The sequence below is a fragment of the Falco cherrug genome, chromosome 4 (assembly GCF_023634085.1).
Source record: "Falco cherrug isolate bFalChe1 chromosome 4, bFalChe1.pri, whole genome shotgun sequence".
Lineage (NCBI taxonomy): Eukaryota > Metazoa > Chordata > Aves > Falconiformes > Falconidae > Falco > Falco cherrug.
Genome location: NC_073700.1, coordinates 98,070,750 through 98,090,413, shown reverse-complemented (window position 1 = coordinate 98,090,413; position 19,664 = coordinate 98,070,750). Strand labels below are relative to the sequence as shown.

Sequence of the window (19,664 nt, the reverse complement as noted above, 5' to 3'; positions counted from 1 at the left end):
CACACATATCCCTCTCCTCAGTGTATGAGGCCGTCTAATCTTTCTGTGAATTCTTGTCTGACTATCCCCTCCTCCAGGGAGCTCTTTTATCATTACTTAGCTCTCACTACGTGTGCAGGATTTTTTGAGTTTCTCATTACCTGGCATTTAATCATTGGGCTGTCTCCTCCCTTGGCAATGAAGATGCTAGCTAACAGCAGAGCTCACTTCTGTCTCTGTTGGAAAACAGAGGATGTTTCCTCCTTACTCTTGTACTTCCACATTTTATCACTACAGATTTTGCATCATATTAGACAGAAGAATTCACACCCCTCTCCCGCTCAAAATAGACAAATGACACAACATCCAATTCTTTCTTGGAACACAAAAACCTGCATTCACTTCTGTATTTTTTGTTTTGACCCAAGTTTTACCTAGTTCCAGCAATCTTGAAATCTCAAGACTTTTCAACCGCTTCTGTGTCTAAGAATTTTAAAACTAGACCTGGTGATGGCCTCCTATTTTGCTTTGGCTGAGAGATGAAAGCAAGGGATCAAGGTGGAAGATTTGTCACCCTAAAAGAAGAGGAAAACAAAGCTGAACAATACACAACAATTTAACTTTTCTGTTATTTTATTGATATTAGTGAAGAAAAATTTAGATTTTATCAGTCTGATGTGTTACAATTGCTTTCTCCGGTGGGTGGACAGCTCCTACTGCTTATTTAAAGGCTAAATAATACTTCCCGATTGCATGATTAACTTCTACACTTTAAGTTCCCATATGGTATTGCTTTCTTCCTCTGGGTATATAAAATGGTCCATTAAGTCCATAATTCTTTTTTCAGAATCAACTGTTATTCTATCTACTGTTTTAAGATACATTCAAATAAAAAGATACTTAAGTTTACTTGCAATATGTGCACACATACAACAGCAAAGAGAGCTGATGACATTTTACTAAAACATTGTAAGTTCATAGAATAAATAGAAGTCTTCAAACACATGCAGTAACCAACCGATGTGTTTTTTTCTCTCAAAAAAATATCCTTAGTGTCCATAGCGCTACTGCAATAACTACTTCATTCAGAAAAAAACAACCCACCCACCTATCTCTTGTCACAAAGACTAAAAGACAGTTTCATTTATACAAGAAATTATCAGTGCTAATGATTTAGTAACAGTCTGGTACAAACGGCAATTCACGGCAATTACGTGTAGTGTGATAATGGTAACAAACAGGGAGCTTGATTTAGATGCCACAAGAAGTGCAAGGAAAGTGGATGTTAAGCTCTCCCCTTTTTTGCTCCTCTCCATCTTCCCCCTCCAAAAAAAAAAAAAAGTCTCAGCTCAGCTTTAGAAACAAGCTCCCCCCAGTCTGTTCCAATCCAAGATATTTCAATTCTTTCTATAAGCACCCAGCAGAAGTTTGGGAGAAACAGGCAAAAAAATTGCAATATAAGTTAAGATCGCCTGGCTGTAACTAAAGGTTGTGTTAGGTCTTTCGTTTCCTCTCTGAAAAAGCAGGGGGTTGTACGTTTGGTATTGGGAGGTGATTTTTCATTTTAAAACCACTGTGAAATAAAGCATTTCCCATAGTTTTACCTATGCCAAGGTCCAACTTTGGATGAAAAGGCTTCTCTGGAAACAGAAAGCAAAATGGGTGGGGAATATTCTCACCCCGCTTACAAGACCATGGTCCTCAACACGCATGAAACCTGAAGGCCAGCGTGAGGACTGCAAGTTGCTCTTTCCAGCTTGTACCGTTCCATTACTAAATGTTTTTTGTGGTTCTCTTCTAAAGTTTCAAGGACGCACCTTTTCCTAATACTGGTTTTGCTACATGTTCTTTTATAACATTCTTATCTGTCAGTCTGTTCTGCAACTTTGACTTCTAGGAAGTCACTGCCACGTTGACCTCATGAGTTGTGAAAACTGTTTTCTTTGGGGGCACTGACAAAGCATGTTTCAGTGACAGCAACACACAGTAAAGCATTTTCCCTTCCACAATCCAGTGCAGCATTGAAAAACAAAAACAAAACCAAAAAAAAAGTCACAGAGTGTAAGTGTGCCAAATGAAACAGTGGTAGCAGGAATATGTCAGTATTCCAGGTACCCAGTAGGCCTGCTGACCTCAACACAGTATTAATTCAAGTTTGTAATCTTGGGAGGGAGAATACAGAACAGGGGGGGGAAAAAATAATCATCCATTCAGGCATAATAGCCAGGCACTCCAGTAATTCAGATCAGCTCATCTACAGAAGCAAAATTAAAACTAACACATGTTAAACTGAGTGCTTTTTTTTTTTTTTTTTTCAGTATTTAACAAAGCACAGATGCTCCCGTACTTCAAGTGATGTAATGCGAGGTCTCACATATCACATTCAATAGCTTCCCATGCACCTTTGACTCAAGTCAGGCTAGCTACAGAATTCACGTTTTCCTAGTCAAGTTATTTTTTGTTGGTTTTGCTCTTTTGTTTTTTTTCTCAGTGCATCTTAAAAAAAAAAAAAACCCAAACCAACCAAAACACTTTTTCAAAAAGTTAGCAAGATAACCTTAATACAGCAATCATAACGTAGAGCCTTTTGCACTCAATTGAACAGCAAAATAATCCAATTAGTTACAATAGATCTGGTACATATTTACACATTTTATACAAAGTTTACACATTTCTCCCATTAGGCACGAAGTTGATTTGTCCAACTCAAGAGGCAATGAAGGGGTGGTGGGAAAAGGAAAATAAGATCGGAGAAAGAATCTGACTATTTTTCTTTAAAAAGACTAGCTGTAAAAATAAAGTCCTTCATCGTAAGCTAGTTTGCTTCGGGAGCTTGGTTCCCATGAGGATCCCCGAAGTGAGAGACGTTGGGCCTTTCATCTGCATGCTGGAACCCACCATGGTGGGGAAGCTCCGATTCCTTCGGATGCCAGTGTTCAGCTGGATGCCCCCGATGGCACTGGTCACGGCAGGGCAGCCCAATGGGAGACCATCGGATGCCAGGCCTCCAGGAACAAGGGCCCTCACTGGTCCTTGTGCCCCACAGAGAAGAGGTCCCTGGTCATCAGTTAAAGGAGGAACTGACGCTTGCCCTGAACTCACAACTTTGGTGATACCGAACCTCTTGACCTTGTCCACGAGATTAAGGTTGGAAACAGACACGTCAGTCTGACTCTCACTGTTCCTGATGTTCTTTTTATTCCTCACCTCCTTCAAGATCGAACTAGCAGGCTTCGAAGCCAAGAAGTTGTCGTAAGGTGGGCTGGTGCACTTGAACTCAAAAGATGGAGGGGAAGAAGAAGGTGTCTGCATAGGTGAGTTTGGTGGAGTGGAAGGAATGATGGCCATTTTAGGGGGGTATGTGCTCAGAAGGGTGCCCTTGCTGGCTCTGTCCCAGCTCTGTGGGTTGTACACTGCTGCCGAGATGCCTCTTTCCTTCAGCAGCCACACCAGCCCCAGAGACGTGCTCATCGTCGTTGTGGATTCCCGGAGGTTAGTGAAGGATTCTGCCAAACTCAGACGCCGAGGAGTACAGGGAGTAGCCACCGGGGTGCCTTTCAAATTGCTAATGCTGCCACAAGCTGGAGTAGGTGCTGCGTTAAGGCTGAAAGCAAAGGAGCAGTCAAGTTATTCTCTCCACTAGGGAATTAAAATTTACTGCAAGCAAGGTTTTTAACCCCGAGCTGGGCCTGTTATCCACTTCAAGAGGGCAGGAAACTGACAGTTCCCAGCTCTTCACCAATGTGTTAAGCACAAAACCATTGTCTCTTACAAAACACATCTCTCCACTTTGCCTACCTCACCACCTAGTCTCATGGAATTAATGCATTCCCCAACACCCATCACCATATTTCTTCTGATAACCTATCAAATTGACAGGTCCACGACCAACACCTTCAGTATTTATCTCCAGATATATATCTCCTGGCTGTCACTACCCCTAGTTGCTTCCATGAGACAAGGAAATGGAGGGACCAACCATATAAGCAAGACAGATTTACTTTTTAGTGTCATTTCTAAGCACACAGAACTGCTAGTCCTTCTAGTACTGCTGGGTCACAGCAGAGAGTGGCAAAGGAGAAGGGGAATGCATTTGCTACAGAAGCATCTGTAGCAAAGCTGTTGGAAGTTGACATTGCAACCAACATGCACTTCTGTAAGGTCAAACCTTTCTTCCCTTCTTTTGTTCAATTTGCTTTCATTAAAGGGGTAAGCGATGGGGGATCTGACTTTTGATGGAGATGCACAACTGTGAATAATCAGCAAAAGCCATGAGGAAAAAAACCAGTCAAACTCTTGGTTGTCAACTGGCCAGTAGATAACTGACAACTCAGCAGCAAACCAAGCATGACAAAGAGCCATTCTACTGTTAATTTGGTAGAACGTTAATTTCTATAGCTTGAAACATTGCTAAGTTGATCCCCTATTCCAGTTAGTTCTTCTCAAAATAAACCATGTACAGGCAGTGGACAATACTAAATGGGCAACACTCTGCACACTTAGAACGAGAGGCTGGTACCACACATTTATGTTTAGTGTGATCTTACAGCATTTTCTTTCCTTAAGCACGCTACTGCTAGTTATGCTAGGGGTTGAGATTTCTTGAGGCACATCAAATAGCATTCCTTCTGGTGCATTGTTTTCTCCCCAAAAGCTGACCATCAGAACGAACACATACTCAATGCACCACCTATTTCCAAAGAATTACCAACACAAAGGAGACATGCCAAACACTTTGGGCCACAGTACGAGATCTCATGGACAGCGAGGTTTCTGTGTTACTGGCACTGCAGTGCCACCCTTAAAAAACTTGTTTCTAATAGATCGGGCTAGCCACTGTATGTTTACCTATGGATAACCCCACTCAAAATTTATGGCAGTCCAAGGTACACCATTCATCAAGTAAGGCATGGTGTACTCAGTTATTCCAGAAACAAGGCAGTGGGACATCCATGACATTACATTCCAAATTTGTGTCTATTTGAGAGAATCCCAAGGGTTCCACACACTTTTAAAAAAACCAGCTTTCCAACTTTTTCTAACCATGCTCAAATGATGGTTTTTGCCACGTGTACACACACACACACAAAACTGAATCCCATGGTGGTATTTCCTAGGCATGGACTCATCCCCTCTAATGGCATTTAAAGGGTCTTGAACAACGCAACACTTGATGCTAACAGAATTCACTGACCTGAGAGCTCACCACAGTTCAAAGGCGGCAATCTTCCCCTTCATCTTGCCAGGTTAGCAAGCAGAAGACACTCAGCCAAGAGGCAGATAAAAACCAACGCCAGTGCAAAAGAGTGGGAAAACCAAGCAGCTAGGAGGGGAAGGAACAGGAAAGAGCAGGATCTTCCCTTTTCAGCAGAGCCATGCTGTTGGATTGGCTCAGTTATAACACACAGCTTTAGGTAGGGTTTTCTGTACCAAGAAATGCATCAGACAGCCACATTAAGACAGTCTGGTTGGATTTCCAGGCGCAGAGAAGACTCAGGCCAATGAATGAGTTGCATTATTTTTGTCCATAGGGACAAAGAGGCCTAGATATTATCTTAACTGGAATTTGAGGTCTCATTTCACCTTACATTAATGAACTCCGTGCACCCAATGCTACTGTGCATGTCAGGTTAGACACCCTGGAATGTTTTGCTTTAAGCCACAGTTTCTGATGAGCTTAGAACATTTAACGTTATACAGTGACCAGGTGACACAAGTTAACATAGCAGTACAAACTCTAGTCCAGTGATCTTCTAAAAATCAGCAGTACTTTAGTATCTTTAAGGCACTCTTTAATTAAGAAAATATTAGCCTGCTGCTGTAAAGTCTCAAGTCATGTCTTCTTTCCATGGCTAAATAGGATGTGACCAACATCATCTCCACAGTGACTTGCAACTGTACCAGCTTCTACGGTAAGCAAGTGAAACTGCCGAAGGATTTTTATCCTGCAGTTGCGATTCAACAAGAGGAATCCCCTATACTCCTCCCTGTAAACTGTGAAACATGTTTGAGAAAACTAGTATGAAGAGCAGCGTAATTTGAAAAGCAGCCTTGCTGAGTGGCTCCAAAATTGGTCTTCTTGCAAAGGCAAGCTCTCCTTGTGTCCCCTTCGTCCTGCCTGGATGGAACCAGTGGCAGGGGAGGACCACCCCTGGCAGCACAGCTAGGGAGCACACCCGCGCTGTGGGCAAGGCTGAGGGGAAAGGAGAAGGCAGTTCACAGTTCTCTTTAAGCACTGATTGAAGCTGGACCTTCATAGCTCTGATTCCAGTTCATGGCAGAACTACAGAGCAGTGACAGCCACCGTAGTGCATCTCCCACACTGGCCGAACACAGAAGGACGCAAGTCTTGAACAGTGTGAGGGAAGGAAAAGAAAGAGAAAGCGAGCTTAACTGCATGAACTGACTTTCTACAGGGTAGGACCAAGTACCTTCTGGAAACCCAGACATAAGCAGTGTTAATTATCAGGCCTCCAAGATGTCCCAGTCAGAAAATGAAAACTACAGCACTCCAGCGAGTTAACAAGTCCAACAGCTTCATTCCCTCCAGCTCCAGATTTCAGCTGCACAGATATTTACATTAGTATTTCCACTAATTTTTCAGCACAGGACACACTACAGTGCAACAAAAAAACCAAGACATCCCTGAAAGAAAGCGGCTGTTACGTTGTGTTGCTTTTTTTGTTTGCTCATTTTGGTATTGCTTTAACAAGGAAATATTTTCCCCATCAAACTGACCAACACTGCAGAGCAACCTGGACACAACCACAGAAAGAGACTCAAACTGGCCTCAGCAAGTCAGACCAGGGACAGTTTCAGAGTTAGACTGAGAAAAGAAACAAATAAATAAGCACCTCATTCAGCTAGATGACATTTAGTCAGGTTAGAGTGTCACCTGGGTTAGAGGCTAGGTTAAAGTGCAACCAGGTAGGTAAATATCCAAACTCTTTGGGTTAGCTGGTGCCACACACACTAGCATTCCTTGTACGTGACCCTGCCAACACAGACACTGCTGGCAGTGTTGCTCACCCCCTGCCACGCTGAGTCACAGTCTCTGCCCTATACCTCCTCCCAGCATAACGAGACATAATGCAGTTTCCTCGTCCTCCTCACATGACCTGCGAAGAATCGTTTATAGTTGGTAAGGACCAGCTCCTTAGACATGTCTGCTGAAAACATCACGTTGTGCTCTTCTTCCTCCTGAATGAATGATGAACTTTGGCTTAACTAAGGCAGCTGAAAACGTACCGAATGTAGCTGTCAGTTATGGCTGATTTGTTAGATTTAGTAACCAACATAATCAAGGAGGTTACTACGACCACAATTAATAGCAATTCGACAATGACAAGAAAATCAAAATAGAACTGCAGCCATATAAAAGGATCTCTTCAGTAACGGCGTTGAGGGGAGAGGAAGACAGAAGAGCGTAAAGAAAAACCAGCCAGGCCACAATTAACTAACTTATTGCCAAAAAGGAAGCAGAAAAGTTAAATTTAATCATCACCCATTTCCTTTCCACCTTGCAGGCTTTTGTATTTAATACCCTTACTTTTCAGGTGTCCACCTTATTTTTAGGCAGTTGCCACCAACCTCACATCTCAACAAGTCTGGACACATCATCTCTGAAAGGGGACCTACATAATGGCACACTCCGGCACAGGAGCTGGAAGGGGCCGAGAAAGCAATGAGGCATTTTCCTTCTAAACAGAAAAAACATTCTTTAAATACTGATTTGCTAAGGAAGGAAAGTTCCCTTTTAAGTACGAAATTTACTCACCCCAAACAGTTCTCAGATCTTCACTTCCATAAGGCTAAAGAATTCCCATCTATTGGCATGTACTGCCTATACATGGCAGTTGCTATTATTAAGCCAATTCCATTAGTTTCAGTTTGGCAACTCTGAACTAATTTCCAACAATTACACCAACAAACAAAGTAGATGGCTCCTGGTTTTGATTAAGGCATGTTTCCTCGTCCACTCCTCATGTACTCCCTGGATTTCTTTACCTGCGCATGTTTTGTTCTTCTGGGCCAAATGTTTAGATTTTTCCTCCCTGGTAAAATCTCTCATTTTTTTTGTCAGAGACCACATTCTGCGTATTCACACATGAACACTACGACTAGTCTGGGATCAAGAGTAGTCAGGTTTGGATACTGGAAGCCAATTTAGTTAGGTCTGATCCTGCAATATTTTAACTAGAGACAACAAAATTTAAGGTATTTTGACTGGCCTTCTAAAACAATACACATGCCTCTCAAAGAAAATCAGGATGAGGTAGCTCAAATTGGGAGGAAAAATTTAGGGGTGTATTGCAATTCACCAATGCAGCTAATGCTTTTGCTTATGCCATTACTTTGCATTTGTTTAGAGGGAAAACTCTGACAGAGCTAAATGCTTTGCCACCACAGGAAACCCTTACCTTGGTGTGACTCGTGTGAGTTCATCAGAAGGGTGCAGAATGCGGCAGGTGGTGAAGGTGAAGGTGGAGTTGGTTTGTGACATGCACTTCCCAGGATGAGGTACTAAATTAAAAAAAAGCAAATTCTTTGCATTTTACACAGAAAAAGGGAAAACCAAACTTCTGTGTGCTGATAAGACAGATGCAAAAAGTGATGAGGTACCAGAGATGGGATCAATGCAAGGAAAGTGAAATACACAAGTGCTACAGCGTTCTAACAGACACTTGTTCGAAACGCATCTAGAACTCCAAGGCCAGTGCTAACTAAAAGTGTCTGCTGAAACTTGCCCATGATCACTAACACTGCATGTAAGTCTTGCTCAAACCACATTTAGGCAAAGCAGTGCCTGAAATGCTAGTCCTCATCTAAACTAGCAACTTGCATCAGTGGGAAATCACAAGCAGCATTTTCTAGTATCAGCTCAAGAGGGCAAAGATACTCTGAATGCTTGTGCATTTCAGCTTTTAGATCGATCCACAACAAGGTATCCCCATCACTTCTCAGTAATGGATCCAGCTTGCTAATACTACAGGAATACAGATTGCTGGGGCGGGGAAAGGACTGACACATGTTATTGTTTCTCTGTCTCTGACTTTTCATATCCACAGCAAGGAAAGGGGCAGTTGTTTGGATCCACTACTGTACATCTGTGACACTTCTCTTGTGCATGTGTTCAGATTCTTTAAGAATGTATGTCCTCTACTGCACTATATAGCAGTTTTTGAATATTTGTAAACAGTGTAGTAAATAATTTTCCCCACTAATGCTGCTGTAAAAATGCCACTCCGTCAGTGTACCAGTAATTTGCAAAAGCAGCAATACAGCTCAATTTGAAAAAAATAAGGACTGAGGCCAATTTCTTTCTTCGTAGTAGAGATACCGCTGCGGACATATGAACCTGCTATATAATGCAGCTGTGGCCATTGCAAAATAGCTACAAAATTTAAAAGCCATGCATCTGAAAAGCTGGTTGAAAAACACCCCGTTAAGTATTACATCAAAGATATCATGATTGCATAGGTTGTCTTACTTAGTAACCAAACTTAGCAGTGGTCAAAAGACATGCACAATAAAAACCCGTGTTGTAGCTCCCTCCCCTTCATCCTACCCAACCCTCTGAGCCATTCCCTGATTAAGCCACATTTTAATACCACAGTACACAACTATTCAACACATTGCAAAGGACAGACGGAACAACCAGCTAGACCAGACACCATTCTGAACTTCCAGAGAAGCTTAGCAGAAGCAAGGCAAGTCTTAATTGTGGCTGTGTTCCCTTTTTCATATACAAAGTATCACAGCTCCAAAATAGTGTGTGCAGTTAGGTAGTCCTTTAAGAACACATAAAAGCAGTGTGTGAAGGGCAGCGCATGGGGAGTGTGAACAGTGGAAGCAGAAGTGGCTAAGCATACAGCGTGAGGTAACTTCTAGTTAGCGCTGGAACATACTGCTGTATGTTAAAGAAGGATCTTTCTAAAAACCCACTGGAGTGTCATGTTAGCACACTCAAATGTTAGCACAGCATAACAACAAGCTCTACTTCACCTCCAGAGATGGTAACTATGATGCTTCAGGAATCCAGTTGCTTTAGAGATTAGTGTGAGTACTATAAAAGCTATTACAAGGGAGCACAGCCTAGCAATCATGATTCTCTCCATATTGTAGAGAGTTAAAAGAAAATCTGGAGAAAGAGCTCAAATAACTAGACATGAAAAAAATCGGTTATTTGGAGAAAACAAAGGACTTCAACATAAATCAAGTAGAAACAAAGCCATTATCCCTGGATGATGAATAGAGAACAGAATAAAGCAATGCCTGTTCAAGTTTGCAAGCTCAACCCAAAGCATGTAGCCGTAATACATTAAGTGCATTTTCCCCATTTGTTATACCCATTGGGCATCCCCTCAGATTGGAAACAGGCACGCTGAAGATACATAGCTGCATTAGCAAAAGCAAGACTCATTGCTATTAATGAGTCAGAGATAGGAGAAGGCTGCTAAAAGTAGAGCAATCACTGAGTAACCAGAGGAAAAATTGAAATTATACAAAAAATTTTATCAATTTCCAAGGATGTATTCCACCCTCAAATACCACTAAGAAAGTCCTGTACCAGCTTCATCCTCCATCAGTCAACAACGGGGTGTATCACATTGCTGTAGTATTTTCCATCCTTTGGACACAATACAAAGATTGAGAACCTGTTGCTGTAAATGAACAAAGTTTATAAAATAAAACCAAAACCATTCATTCCTAACCTAGCCATTTTACATAAGAATGGCCATCTCCTGAGTTGGTATCAGTTTTTGAGGAAGTAATACAGAAGTTTACAGTAAGAGAGACTATCTTCACATGTACATACAGCAAAGTATTGTTTTAAATATAAACATCTGCTCCATGTGACTGTCTGAAATCGAATGTTTTATTTACACCCTCTTTAAAGCACTAGTAGGTTAACAACAAGGCTTCCTATCTGTACAAAAAAGAATCTGTACATAATTCAGTGTTTAACAGAATTTACAAAAACATCATGTAATTTCATCCTTCGGGAAACCATAGGCTAAACTGTCTGAGCATTTTCCCCCTAAATTAAAATTCAAACTAAACCTCAGATTGCTGCTAGATCATGTTTTCTCTCTCAGTAATTAATGATTCTTACCTTATTAAGCTTTCTCAAACAATTCTTAGGCATTTTGGAAAAAACACAAAACATTACAGCTGAAAGACACTCTACCGTAAGCACAAACACTGCTGTAAAAACACCTTTTAAAATACTGCAAAAAAAGGCAGGTACTAGTCAAACTGACTGCAGAGAGCTCCATCCTCTGGTACAACAGAGCTTTCCCCACTCAGAACACAAAGCTGATCTTATACAGCTCTGAGCTGTTTCAGATCCCGCCTCAGTACTCCAGATGACGGGCCATTCTGCTAGATGCAAACAACAAACAGATGAGTTTAGGATACGGTCTTCTGCTGAGGGAACTCTCAAAAGACCCATTAATCTGATTTTCAACCAGCACGTGCAGAGAAAGGTACCAAAGTTACAGCTGGTAAACCAATAGCCTGCCCCAGCCACAAAAAGGTGTCAAGACAAATTAAGTTTGAGAAAGATCTCTAAAAGGTAGCTATACTGAACCAGCATTAACTTTTGTGCCGTTGGTTACAAACTCAAATTCACTGTTATGCTAGATGAATAGCAAGGAGGCAGCGAGCTCACAGTGGGCAGTAAATCTTTGCATTTTATATAAACAACTCTTCTGGCAAATACAGAGTGATTAAAAAATTAACTTTAAAAAAAAAATATCAGAAATCTTCAGAGTATGACCTGATCCAGACTGGCACAAAGGTAACGTTTTAGTCCAACTCTGAAGCAAAACACTCTGGGTTTTGGATTTTTTTTTTCTTTCATGTTTTAACAAAAGGAGGAAACCTGGCTCCCTGCTCTTTCAGCAGGGCGCATAGTGGAATTTGGGCATCTCTTTACCACAGGCTGGTGAGCCAGGGATGGAACGACAACCAGGTTGGGGAGTCCTTACAGCAGCAGATGGTATTTTAAAGCATTAGAAGTTTTATTTTTTATTGCTGAATCGGAAAAAAACAACCAACCACAAACAACTCTGCCTGCTTTGGAAGAGGATAATGAAGGACCATGAAGAGGCACTTTCTGCCTCATTCCCACTCAGAATACAAGCTACGGACTTCACTTCTGCCAGTCTATGCCACCAACTCCATTCTTGGGCAAGGTGAAATTCCTGAAAACTAGGTCACAAAACCTCATTAGGATCCACAGGAGAACTGCTGCATGCACTTTCTAAATTTAGCAGCATTCATTCCCTCTGGGTGACTAAAGGTGAGAATTCTGATACCCAGTGCTACCTGTACTGAAAACTCCTGGCTGAGGACAGAACAGGGAGGATATAGGGAATACTGGAGCTGATGCCCAGGTTAACTGCTACAACAACACAGAGATGGGTGATAAACACACCAGCTGTAAAATGTGAGCATGGTGCTCCCCTAAAGGCATTTAAGTGCCTTCAGATGTCCTTCAGAAAACACTGCCTTCAGGGGTAACCATGAATGCTGAAAACCTCCAAGAATCCATACATCTATGCCAGAAGCGTTACTCCTGTTACCTTTCTTAAACAATCAACACTAAAATTATTTTCTGAACATATGCATTTCCAAACTTTCCATTTCTTTTGCCTTTGGAAACAGCAAAAGATGAAAAGTTGAACAAAGGTGAGTATTCTTTGGACAGGATTTTCTTAGCTTTCTTCTGGCTGAGTTCTCCTTCTCATATGCATATAACCACAGAGCACAGATGTAAGAAGACTTTGAAGTATTTAATGTGGCTTCAACATGAGTTTATGCAGGCTAGGATCGACAAATTAAAATTCTAGCATTTTAACAGCACACATAGCAACTGCTGACAGACTTTTTTCAAAGAAATAATTACTGTGAAATATTCATGCCATTTGAAAATAAAATATATTTAAATATGCATCAATACCTTCGTTCTAAGAGTTAACAGATTTATTGCTTTTCTGTACAATGGTAACCTCTTAGAAATATGTATAGTAATCCTGCTAACACCAACTCAAACATAAGACATTAATGATATGTTTTTGTGATTTTAGGCATCTATTTAGAAAGGAGTCCATGTCATGGTTAAGGTCTACACACGAAGTACAAGAGGGCTGATCCTGTAAAGCAATCAGTTAGTGGAACTTACAAACACAAGTACTGGAAGACCAGCTTGGGTTCATGCACCCAATACTAGCATGCAGTTAAGCACACACTGAACCAAGTGTAGCCCTTCCAACCTCAAAAAGAGAACATTCATGTCATTATTAAGTGCTTTGAATGGCTTGGGGTTTTTTGTTTAAGGGAAACCTGAAAGGCAATGAATTAACACCACCACACACACCACACAACCACCCCTTCCTCTGAAACAGACTCCACAGTTTTATAATATACAGTTTCTCTCAAAGAATAATAATAAAAAAAATATATTGAGGTTATTCAAAATTTGTGCTGCAAAAATCACTTGTTCTAGATGGTTTTAACATTGCTGCATCCTGTAACTTCTATACCATTCCAATTATGCTGAGAGTCTATACAAATGACATAGAAATTTCAACCTATTCCTGGGTATTAGGCTAGAACTGTGATTCTAGAATTTACAATGCTCCATAAAGTTACTCTAGCCCACACGCCATTTGTAGCTTCATCAGACCAACTGCAGATCATAAATTACATGTGCGTTAATTTCTCCTGAAATGTTCAGTGCCACAGTTGGGATACAATTTGCATGTACGGTAAGGAAGTTATTTTATACATCAATGGATATTACAGGTTTCAATAAAGGGACAGGAAAATTCAAAGAACATAACTTTTTCTTATTTAGTCAGAATGATTTCTGACTCTGTCCAGCACTCACCAAGAAACAACTGATACTCTGTTCCAAATACATTTATTCTGGCTACAAGACACCTTTGGCACTACTAGCAGCACTTGCTCTCCTGAGCCTGGATGTTAAAATGACCTCTCTCGGGGCTCATCTCAAGCAGTACTCTGCATGCCTGCAAAATGGCAGTAAAAATAAGACCTCATAGCACTCTGCTAGAGAAAATCTCCAGTGCAAAAATGGTAAGACACAAACTGTAAAAGCATACATCATTTGATAATGAGAGACACCTACGCAAAAGACTAAAATGACTTACACCTGCTGGGAACGGTCCTTGTAGGCACTGTATTTCCAAAGACACCTTGCTCTCAGGTTAGAAGACCTGTAGCTCTGGACTGGCACACCCTATGACCTGCTGATGGGAACTGTAGGGAAATACCCTCTGGCTTTTAAAAACTTCTTGAACTCTGATTTTTTTCCACAATAGAGCTATCCTGGATTACAAGCAAAAGCACTACCACTAAAGAACGCATTGAAGATAATTTTCTCCTTTCTTTTTTACTTTACTTCCACATTCTCTAGCAAGTGCTTAGTCCGTATGTTGCCAACTGGCATCTCCGCTGAAATCATGCAAGCAATGAGGTCATAACCTTGCACTTGTGACAGCACTGTAAGGAACCACACATCCGTACACACCCCTACCTGCACTGCATTTCTTACACAGAAATCTGGGAGAGGAAGAAAGAATGCTGAGGAGGTTTTTTCAAGAGAAGCAATGGCTGCACGCTATTTAAATACAAAATACATTCATAAGCTAAGCACACATCCCTACTCCCAAAAGGCATCCTTCAGCGGGCAGATTTGTGGAACCTAAGAAAGCCAGTGCCACATTAGTAAGTGCCTACTCTGAAAACATCCACAGTTGTCTTCTCCTTGTACACGACCTGACAAATTGCTTCAACAAAAAGCAGATACAGCAACTATGCAAACAATAATGATGTGGTGGCTCATGGATACTCCTAAATCCTAAGCAGCTGGGCAATTTGAAGGAAGGATAAATACTAGGAAATTAAAGTTTTCAGTGCATTTGTTCATTCTGTAGATCAAAGTTACTAATTTTGACAGATTTCTCTGTTCATGTAATGTATTAAAATTACCCAACAAACAATATAAGATGAAATGAGACTACTAGGACAATTTCATAGATTTTATCTGCTTTGCCAATTTATAAGGTAGGGAATATGCTTAAAAGCCTTGTCTGAGAGAGGGTTTTCCCAGGCAAAGTCAGCAGTAACAAGGGAATAACCTGTTAGTAACAGTGACCTGTATTTAAATTATCATGGAGAAAGAAAGTGGAGGGCAATACTAGTCTTTCTTGCCACTTTGTAATCACAGCGCTGGACTACATTTATTTTTCTACTCCAAAGAAAGAACTATTCCAAATCATTACCCACAGATCTTTCACTAATCCATTCTTAAAAAACCTAAAGAACTAAATGATACCTATATCGTTTATGTATGGTCTATGAAAATGTCTTCCAAATTTTTGACATGTTTCTGTGTTGAATAGTCTTACAATTAGAAAATTATTTGCCCAGCGTAACCCAAACAGCTTTTTTGCACAATTATTGTATTCCGAGTACATGAAGAACTGCTTGTTGCATTCCTCCCTGCAGCAATGTATTTTAAAATTAATCATATCTTTTCTTAAATCTTTTATTCTGCAGACCCTAAAACATGTCAGTTATTTCAGTCTTTATTTCAGTTCATATTTCCTAGATCTCCAGCTTTTCTTGCTGCTGTTATTCATACTTTAAAATTATAAAAACCTGGACAATACCCAAAACTGTACACAAGTCCTGCAGAGGCATCATTTCTTTCCATATTAATATTAAAAATTAATATAATCATTATTCCTGGGCAACAGATCTCATTGAATAAGACACTTTTTGCCAATGGAAAGGGAAGTTGAAGGATTTGAATGTTCAAGCACTGGAACAGGCTGCCCAGGGAGGTGGTTGAGCCCTGGAGGTATTTAAAAGACGTGTAGATGTTGTGCTCACAAACATGGTTTAGTGGTGGACTTGGTAGCGTTAGGTTAATTGTTGGACTTAAGGGTATTTTTCCAATCTAAATGACTCTAGGTTGAATCTTACTACAACTGACTGCAAAAAATAGCTTACATTCAATAGCTGAAAGCACTGAACTGCCATTTCAGTGAGAGCTGAGGATACTCTGGCACTTCATGAAAACAACAGAAATATTATTGTCTAGCCCTGAGACAATCTAGTCTTCTAAAGATTAGCCAAATAATAAATTATTACATATTGCGAAAAAAGAACAGGAAGGAAGTGTCTTCATTTAAAGCAGTTATGTAAAAACAAGAAGTCTGAAGAAAAAGGAGTTCTGGTAGTTTTCTGATTCTGGACTAAACATAATTCTTTACCAGTAGCAAATCTTAATGAAGACTAAACTCCTATATAGCTTATTAAAACAAAACAAACACCCGTCCACCCCAAAAAAAAAAACCAACAGAAAAAGAAACCACACAAACTCAAAACACATCTATAGTCTGAGAACTGGTAACCTCGTGCAATAATAGATCACTAACATCAGTTATCTAATAACTCATGCAGTACTGCATCACTTAAAAATGTTTAAGTCTCAATACGGTATAAATAGGAATGACAGAATTTAATAGTGTGGTGGAGAGGGAATGAGGGAAATGTCATTATTCTCTGCATAAAAGCATCCTTTTAATTCTTTATCTCAAAGGGAGTTTAAAACCAGTTAACTCTATCTGAGGTAACTTAATTAAGTCTGCAGAATTTCTTAGCTTGATTTTCAAGGCACTTCCATTTGTTTCAGCGAAGGCAACTTAGATGCACCTTTTGTCATCATTTAGTCTTTGTTTTTTTCCCAAAATACAAAAATCTAAAGCATGGCAGCACCTCTTACAAACAGTCAGAAGAATATCTGCACTATAGGCATACAAAATATATATCATCTATACATTATATACACCGCAGAGAGTGCACTAAATACACATACAAGTTGCATACGTGCCACACAAAGGTTTGTGAGCCAACCACTTCCTTTTAGCAGCCTTCTCTTATCAAAACAGAGTAAAATATTGACCACAGATGCTGTTACTGAAAAAAAAAGTCAAATTAAATGACTATTAAGGAAAGGATTTTTGAGCCAATGTTAGAATGGTTATGTTCTAACTACTGCACGCATTAACGCGCAGATGTTACACACAAAGCAACACTATGGATGCTGTTCTGGAGAGATGCGAGAATGGCCCAGTAATCAAAATCCTGTAAAGATGTCAGTTTTACTGGACTTAATGAGTTTCCCTCACCAGACCCCTCATCATCGTCAGTCGTGGACTCCTGCATCTCCTCTGTGAAAGCCTGAGATTGGCGGGGGTTATTCTTGTTGTCTGAAACAGTCACTTGTGCTTGTGACCTCTCACCTGAGGTCTCTGTGTGCTGAACTGGCGTCGAGGTAGTTAGGCCCTTGTAAGAAATGTCACCTGTCTCATCTTCCTCATAGTCATTAAGGCAGTACACTTCGTCCAGGTCCAGGTCCAGAGTCCTGAAGCCCTTAGTGACAACCCCGGGCCTCGGGTCCAGGATCCCACCCAGGTGAGGCTGAGCCAGCTGCTGCCAGTGGTGCAAAGTGGCAGAACCTTGAAAGGGAACAGAAGGACAACACACACACACACACAAAGAAAAAAAATAATCAGTAATTAGTCCAGGATCTAAAAGGCAGAAAATCCCACTTTGTTTATCCGGAAGACCAAAGGTCTGGGAGCCCCAACCCCTTAATGTGTTTCTGGGTTTAATGTTTCTAGGCTTTACTCTTTCTAGGAAGACATGCTATAAGGCAAAACTGCTTCATCCACTCTTCAGCATTTCCACATCAGCATGAAACAAACTGATCACATCAGCACGTAGCTAGGCAAAGTCTGGTGGTAAGATGTGGCATACTTGTGTGCATGCACATTCCCTCCCCATCAGTATTCGCACCCTCCTAAATTCACCGGCTTAAGCGGGAGTGGAAAGAAGTTGTATTTAACAGTTGGTCTGAGCACTATCACAGAAAGCTGTAAGAGGAACATATACCACATATTCCCACATTAAGCTCACACCAAGAAAGGTGCTGCAAACATCAGAATTTACTACTGGTGGCTAACAGGGTGGTAGTCACATAAACTGCACATTTCTACCATACGTTGGGAAAGCCACATCAACTTCAGGCATCTGTAAGCAGGTAACAACTCTGACCTATACATCAAGTCTAAACCTTTGTATGGCCCTTATCTGAGCCCCTATGGTATAGGAACTCAACTACTACAAAACTAAATGCTACTGTACCTGTAGCTTCTTCTTTGGCAGAAAAGCGTTTTGAGTGAGGGAAGAGGTGCATTTTACAGAGAAAAGCATTCAGTATTTAGCGTTCAAAAGGAGACGAGTCAGAAACAGCCATGTATCACGTTAAATTGATATGTCCACTGAGATGGGCCAAATAAAACCAGGGGAGGATTTACCCAACTCTTCAAGCAGTGACTAAACACTGCTCGCAAGGGCCTACGTTTTCCGATGTGCCCACCGAACACTGCTGTGTTGTAATGTGCAACTTAAAACTATACATTCCAGGTCCTATGGCATAATCAAACCATCTTTGTTCTCATCTCTGCTAGCTTGAATCAGAACAGTTTTTGCTGTCTTGCTCCTGTCCCCTCTCCCCAGAGCACAACACTGACTCACTCAACAAGCTGGCATACAAACATCTCACCAGTGTTCAAAGACCAAGAATGTTCAATTTGTTGTACGGTATATGTAAAAATCTAAACCACTGTAACAACTAGAGAAGGGATGGCCAATATACATTATTTTGTATGAGAAAAAAAATCCCATCGGATGAGAAAAATTGCTGTTTCACATGAGGATATTGCATGAGAAGAAGCTTATTGTCAAGAAACAGGGAAAAGTCCTTCTTTAGAATGAGAAGCATTTTGATTAAGCCTACCTCACTCTTCAAAATCTGTAATTTTTACCTCAGCTTAAATGAATCTGCTAGATTACTTTGGATAATGACCCTATCTTTTCTTTTTCTCTTGTTCTTTTTGAATTTTGAGTAAGTTGTGAGGGACTAAAGAGGATTGGAACCCTTGAGGTTCAAGAAGTAGAAACCATTACAATCCCAAAGTAAGTAACTGTAGGGAAGAGACATCCCTACAAATTGTATTTATTTCTGAATTGCCAGAAAGGTCCAGGTTTTTTTCCTTCTATATAAAAGAAATATTCCAGAATGTGGAGAAGTGCCAGATACTGTCAAGCTTTAAGCAAGGAGTACAGCTTTGCTGTATGACAACACGCTTAAAAATTTAAGAACTGAAATCAAAATTTCTTTCTGCACTGCGTGCAAGTATAAAATCCTGTTGCTAATTAACTTCTACATGCATTCTGAAGACGTAATCTTCTTCACCTTTAGGCTCACCAAAACTTATACTCAGAAAAACTCTGCAGGGAACAAACATTTAATTGATAATATATTGTATCTTTTCTATGGAAAGATATTCACCAGAATATCTGCATTTTGAGCTTTAACACTTCTATTGACACTACATGTTATTAGTTTATTTTGGAAACTGGAAATCAAAGTGGCCTACGCTTCATCACAAGAAGGAGGATATCAGAGTTTAATTTTCATCTCATAAAAATGTGTGTAAGGGAGCCTTAACTTTGCTGCACATAAAATTGATGCAAATGCAACAGCTATTAACTCCCTTATGATTGTTAAAAAAAAAATA

General features: G+C 40.4%; 1 protein-coding gene across 11 annotated transcripts in view; it reads right to left on the bottom strand.

Moving 5' to 3' along the window:
• Nucleotides 1-594: 594 nt before the first annotated feature.
• The window catches only part of TRAK1 (trafficking kinesin protein 1), a 140,725-nt gene continuing 121,655 nt past the window's right edge, over nucleotides 595-19,664 (bottom strand). For 8 of the 11 annotated variants that reach the window (XM_055707006.1, XM_055707010.1, XM_055707014.1 and 5 more), the window contains 3 exons: nucleotides 17,208-17,537; nucleotides 8,400-8,502; nucleotides 595-3,583 (listed from right to left, as the gene is read on the bottom strand). In XM_055707006.1, coding sequence (XP_055562981.1) covers nucleotides 2,785-3,583; nucleotides 8,400-8,502; nucleotides 17,208-17,537 — 1,232 coding nt within the window. In that variant the 3' untranslated portion in view covers nucleotides 595-2,784. The remainder of the gene's footprint in view (nucleotides 3,584-8,399; nucleotides 8,503-17,207; nucleotides 17,538-19,664) is intronic. The other 3 variants (XM_055707008.1, XM_055707016.1, XM_055707017.1) reach the window with 1 other exon arrangement.